Here is a 6,587-nt window from a genome sequence, read left to right as displayed (position 1 = left end):
TCAGGCAACCCTTTTAAACTAACTCAACATCCCAAATTGTCAGACAAACTGCATGGGGCCAAGAGGGAGGATGAGGGTGGGGGGAGAAGGAAGGGGGAAGGGAAGCAGTAAAGCACGTTTTTTCTGTGACACGACCCTGCAAACAGCCCCATTTTATCTATCTTGATTACTGATGGGCAAAGCGTTGGCTCCTGGATGATTGTTTCATTTGCCCCAACCGGTGGCCCCTCACACTGGGTCCTAGTTATCCTGGAATCAGTAGCGCGTAGTCCTAGGTGCGGGACCTGCGCCCCTGAGCCAAGCCCGTGATAATAAATTGCAGCTTGGCTTGACACCCCCACCTACACTTCACACACACACCCCCACTCCTAAATTGACTAAAAGACCCAGGGGGTTAGTGAATTCGCGTCTACTCTACCCTAATGGAAGAGGAGCCATTCCTCGAGATTTACTTAGACCAGTGCATGAATCAGGTGAGTCCGTGGCAAACTCTGCTGCCTTCTCCCCTCCCAAGGTTGTTCCAAAGAGCGGTCTGATTCCCTCTGCTCCTGTCCCTGGCCTCCCCCGGGATGGCTGGGTTGGTTCTTGAGCTTACAGCGTCTTGAGCAGTTGGTCCAGGACTCAGGGACTGGAACTGGGAGAAGCGAGGATGCCGAGTCCCAAGTTAGCCCCATTTCTATTCAGCCCGATCAAAACTTTGAACATCTGTGATACTGCAAAAGGAGGGGGACTCCCCTCACTATAGATTGTGAACCACAACTGTATTTTCTGTGAAAGGGTTGAGCGTTCCTTACAGCAGTTTTTTCTTCTCCAGTCACTCTCCAGAAATGCTGGATACTATAACATTCATTGTCTAAGACACCTCAATACTTAAGAGGCGATTTGAAGGGGAAATAGCTTTTTATTTTCTCTCTTTAGAGATACCTTAGCCCTTCCCTTTCCCAGAACAAAGAAAAACTACCCAGTTGAATAGAAGAGGAAATTTTTATGGACTCTTCTGTTGTGGTTGCGCTTTTCTTTAAAATTAATGTAGTTCTCTGATAAACTCTGAATGTAGGAATATATTTGTCCTCTTTTCTTTGACTAACGGATTTTATTTTTAATCTGCACCGGTTTTTATGTATTTGTGTTTATGTGAGCATTGAAGAGTAAATTCTAAATGGCTGCTCTCCATTCTAAACACAAGGGTTCTTAACCTGGGGTCCATACAAAGATACAAATTTTAAAAAATTTTGATAACTATTTCCGTGATTGGTTTCCTCCTAATACTATGCATGTTTTGTTTTTTAAGTAATTTTAAAACAGTATTTTGACAAGGCACCTATAGTCTTCACCAGACTGCCCAGGAGATCCACAAAACACATACACTCAGAGTTAAAAATCTTTTAGAGAAATGTTATTGTAAAATAAAACACTGGTAAAAAAAAACAACTGTTTTTCAGTCATTTGACTTTGAGGAATATAATAAAATGTGCTTTACTTTATTATGCAAAGATCAGCAATGGTTGTTGTTAAAGTCGGTGTGTGTGTGTGTGTGTGTGTGTGTGTGTGTGTGTATACACACATATGTATGTACAGTAACACTTGTTTTTGGAAATGGCGGTTGATTTACCAGTGCAAGGAAGGCTTTTAGTTTTGCAAGTTTTTTGAACTGTGATGGAATAATTGGGATTTTTTTTCCTCTCAAGGGAAAGAGCTTGCTTCCTTGGCTGTTAATGGCATTAGACTAAATAATACCTGAGGTCCTTTCTAAATCTAGAATTTCATTATTTTAAATGTATCGAAATCCTACAATTCAGAGGTCTTTAGCCTTTTTTTGTTTGTTTGTTTGATGGATCTCTGGTGAAACTTATGAACCTTGTCTCAGAACAAAGTTTTTAGATACATAAAATAAAATACATAGGAAAGCAAAGGAAATAAATTAGATTGGGAAAAGGTTATCAAAATATTTAAGAAACAAATTGACATACCTCAAGTTAGGAACCCCTGATGTAATCAAGGACTGTTCATTGTACTAGGTCTTTGTCCTCAAAGATATTATATTATGATATAACACACTGGATTTTGTTTTTTCCTTCCTCTACAAAATAATAACAATAATAATAGGATGAGCTTGCCTCTACCAGCTCTCATCTCTTCAGCCCTCTTACGCCATATGATTCATACTTGCATAGTTCATCTAATCAAGAGACATTTGCTTCTCATCTTGAACCTTCTACTGATTTTTCATCTGTGGATCTTAGCTTCCTGCCAGATGAACTTAACCAAGAAAGCAAAGAACACTCCCTCATGGAAGGGAAACAAGGAATAGAAGGAAAGCATGAAATACAAGGAGGTCCATCTAGGTTACAGTCACTAAGTGAGAAGATTGGTAGCGGTATTTGCACAGACAACTTCAGCTCGTCAAATTCTGGTTCATGCCCACTTTCAGATGGAAATTCAACTCTGCCTTCTCCAGAGAATTCTACCTCTGGCTTCTTTCCTTTGACATCCATGACTCCTTTGATACCAGTGACCCCTGTTTCAGAAGGCTCTGGAATACTTCCCCAGTTACAGTAAGTCGTCTTTTTTTTTTTTTTGGTGGGCCTATGGGGGTTAAGTGACTTGCCCAAGGTCACACAGCTAGTAAGTGTCAAGTGTCTGAGGTCCGATTTGAACTCGGGTACTCCTGAATCCAGGGCCGGTGCTTTATCCACTATGCCACCTAGCTGCCCCCAGTAAGTTGTCTTTTAATGTGTTTACCACCCCTATGTACATATTCTAATTGTCTTACTAGGCACTCATTCCCATTTTAAGGTTAATGATTTGTGACTTTAGGCAATAATACTATTTGTTTATATTTCCCATTTGTAAAATGGGGCAATAATTGTTGGCCACTAGGTAGGGAATTGACAATAGTTAAATTTATATAGGATATTAAAGTTTACAAAGCACCTTATTGTTGGTATTTCAATAAGTTAACTCACAATGACACTATGAGGCAGTGGCTATTATCCCATTTTAAAGATGAGGCTGAAAGGACTTATGATGGAAAATGCTCTCCACATCCAGAAAAAGAACTGTGGGATCTGAATGCAGAATGAACCATACTATTTCTACTTTGTTTTGTGTTGGTTGTTTAGGTCTTACCCTTTTGTTCTGATTCTTTCACAACATGACCAATGTGTGAATATGTTTAATTTGATTGTACACATGTAACCTATATCACTTTGACTTTTTTTGTGGGGCAGTGAGGGTTAAGTGACTTGCCCAAGGTCACACAGCTAGTAAATGTCAAGTGTCTGAGGCCAGATTTGAACTTGGATGCTTCTGAATCCAAGGCCAGTGCTTTATGTAACCTATATCAGATTGCTTGTCATCTTGGAGAGGGAAGGGTGGGAGGGAGAAAAATTTGGAACTCAAAATCTTATAAAAAGAAATGTTGAAAGTTATCTTTACATGTAATTGGAAAAAATACTATTAAGATTGGAAGAAAAAATAAAAATAAAGATGAGGCAGAGAGAGAGTCAAAGAGGCTTGCCCCAGGAACATAGGTAAGCATCTGAAGTGGGATTCAAAATCGGATCTTCCAACTCCCAAGTTCGTCTGACTATCCACCAAGCCAAGAGTTGACATGATATATAGTATGTGGCACAGTGAAAAGAGTGCTGGATTTGAAGTTAGGGGATCTGGGTTCAAATCCTGTCTGCAATATTTATTCCTTGTGTGGGTCACTTAACCCCTCTCTGCCTACTTCCTCATCTATAAAACAGTTTGAACTAGATGAGTCCCTGGGTTCCTTCCAACTTTGATCCTATTATTCTAAATTACAAGAACATTTAGCAAATTGAGTTAAAGCTCTGTTTATATCCTGAAGGAAAATCACCTTAAAGAAGAATGTACCTTTAATGTAGCCAGCTGGTCATCTACATTTAGATGTAGTTTTTACTGGAGGGAAATGCCATGAAATACAAAGAATTCAGCAGAGACTGAATTGGGTTGCTTTTTAAAAAGTATACTATTCAGCCAAGTCATTCCCCAATTAAGAAATGGCCAAAGGGGGCAGCTAGGTGATGCAGTGGGTAGAGCATCGGCCCTGTACTCAGGAGTACCTGAGTTCAAATCCGGCCTCAGACAGTTAACACTTACTAGCTGTGTGACCCTGGGCAAGTCACTTAACCCCAATTGCCTCACTAAAAAAAAAAAAAAAAAAAAAGAAATGGCCAAAGGATATGAACAGGCAGTTTTCTGATAAAGAAATCAAAGCTATCTATTGCCATATGAAAAAATGCTCTAAATTACTATTGATTAGAGAGATGCAAATTAAAACAACTCTGAGGTACCACCTGACACCTATCAGATTGGCTAATATCACAAAAAAGGAAAATAACAAATGTTGGAACACTAATGCATTGTTGGTGGAGCTGTGAACTGATCCAACCGTTCTGGAGAGTGATTTGGAATTATGCCCAAAAGGCTATAAAGCTGTGCATACCCTTTGACCCAGCAATACCACTTTTGAGTCTTTTCCCCAAAGCGATCATAAAAAAGGTAAAGGGCCCATATGTACAAAAATATTTATAGCTGTTCTTTTCGTGTTGGCAAGGAATTGGAAATTGAGGGGCTGTCCATCAGTTTGGGAATGGCTGAACAAGACGTGGTATATGAATGTAATGGAATTCTATTGTGCTGTAAGAAATGATGAGCAGGAGGAGTTCAGAGAAACCTGGAAGGACTTGTATGAACTGATGAGTCAGATGAGCAGAACCAGAAGAACACTATACACAGTATCATCAATATTATGTGTTGATCAACTGTGATAGACTAGATTCTTCTCACCAATACAACGGTACAAGAAAGTTCCAAAGGACTCATGATGGAAAAGGTTCTCCAAATCCAGAAAAGAAAAAAAAAACTGTGGAATATAGATGCTGATTGAACCATACTATTTCTTTTGTTTTTGGTGCTGTTTTTCTTTTGAGGTTCTTCCTTTTTGCTCTGATTCTTCTCTTGTAACATGACTAATGCAGAAATATGTTTAATGTTATACATACATACATACCTACAAAACCTATATCAGATTACCTGCTGTCTAGGGGAGGGAGAAAAATTTGAAATTGGAAATCTTAAAAACAAATGTTGAAAACTATCTCTACATGTGACTGGAAAATAATAAAATACTTTTATTCAAAATTTTTTAAAAGTATACTATTCAAGGGGCAGCTAGGTGGTACAGTGGATAAAGCATCAGTCCTGGATTCAGGAGGACCTAAGTTCAAATCCACCCTCAGACACTTGACACTTACTAGCTGTGTGACCCTGGGCAACCTTCATTGCCCCATGTTAGGGGGAAAAAGTATACAATTCAGGGACTCTTGTATGTGGTTTTAATATTTCACACCTTGAATAATTTTTTTTAAAAAAACTTACCCAAACGGGGGAAGTATTTATTAAGCACCTACCATGTGTCATGAACTTAACAAATATTTCATTTAATCTTTTTTTTTTTTTAAGTGAGGCAATTGGGGTTAAGTGACTTGCCCAGGGTCACACAGCTAGTAAGTGTTAAGTGTCTGAGGCCTGATTTGAACTCTGGTACTCCTGACCCCAGGGCCAGTGCTCTATCCACTGTGCCACCTAGCTGCCCCTTCATTTGATCTTTAAAATAATTCTGTAAGGTAGATAGATGCTATTATGGTCCCCATTTAACAGCTGAAACTTAGGAAGACAGATGTTAGTGACTTGCCCAATCATGCAGCCTAGTATCTGAGGTCATAGTTGAACTCCAGTTTTCATGACTCTAGGCCCAGTGTTCTTTATTGACTACACCAATTAACTACCTTAAGTACTACTATGACACTTTATATTTTTTTCCCAATTACATGTAAAAATGATTTTGACATTCTTTTTTCAAATTTTGAGTTCCAAATCCTCTCCCTCCTCTCCCCCCATTGAGAAAGCAAGCAATTTGACATAGGTTACACATGTGTAGTCATGCAAAACACATTTCCATTTAAGTTATGCTGTGAAAGAACAGACAAAAACCCCAAGAAAAATAAAAGGCATCTATGATCTACCTTTAGGCTCTACCAGCTCTTTTTCTGGAGAGGGACAGCGTGTTTCATTATAAGCAGAGAATAGCTGTTAATGTGTACAGTGTTCCCCTGGTTCTATTCTTTCGCTTTGTTTCAGTTCATCTGTCTTTCCAGGTATTTTTGAGAGCTTGCTGCTCATTTCTTAAAACACAATAGTATTCTATCACAACCATATACAACAACTTGTTCAGCCATTCTCTGATTGATGGACCTACCCTCAATTTCCATTTCTTTTCCACCACTAAAAGTTGCTATAAATATTTTTGTACACATAGAGCCTTTTACTTTTTGTTTATTTCTTTGGATACAGGTCAAGTAGTGGTTGCTTGGTCAACGGGTATGCATGATTTTATAACCCTTTGGAGAAAGTTCCAAAATCTTCTCCAGAAGAGTTGAATCGGTATACAAATTCACCAACAGCATATTAGTGTTTTAATTTACCCACATTCACCCTAACATTTGTCATTTTCCATTTGTCATATTAGCCAATCTGATAGGTGTGTGATGGTAGCT

The 6,587-nt window shown here is 38.8% G+C and overlaps 1 protein-coding gene across 1 annotated transcript in view; it reads left to right on the top strand.

The window, feature by feature from the left end:
* The first annotated feature begins 422 nt into the window (after positions 1 to 422).
* TBPL2 (TATA-box binding protein like 2) overlaps positions 423 to 6,587 on the top strand; it is an 80,115-nt gene continuing 73,950 nt past the window's right edge. Inside the window, 2 exon segments of the mRNA XM_043989267.1 lie at positions 423 to 473; positions 2,107 to 2,555. Of these exon segments, the coding sequence (XP_043845202.1) occupies positions 423 to 473; positions 2,107 to 2,555 (500 nt within the window).

The sequence above is a fragment of the Dromiciops gliroides genome, chromosome 2, assembly GCF_019393635.1.
Source record: "Dromiciops gliroides isolate mDroGli1 chromosome 2, mDroGli1.pri, whole genome shotgun sequence".
In the NCBI taxonomy this organism is placed as follows: Eukaryota; Metazoa; Chordata; class Mammalia; order Microbiotheria; family Microbiotheriidae; genus Dromiciops; species Dromiciops gliroides.
The sequence above is the reverse complement of the archived record's forward strand: the minus strand, read 5'-3'. Positions and strand labels throughout refer to the sequence as shown.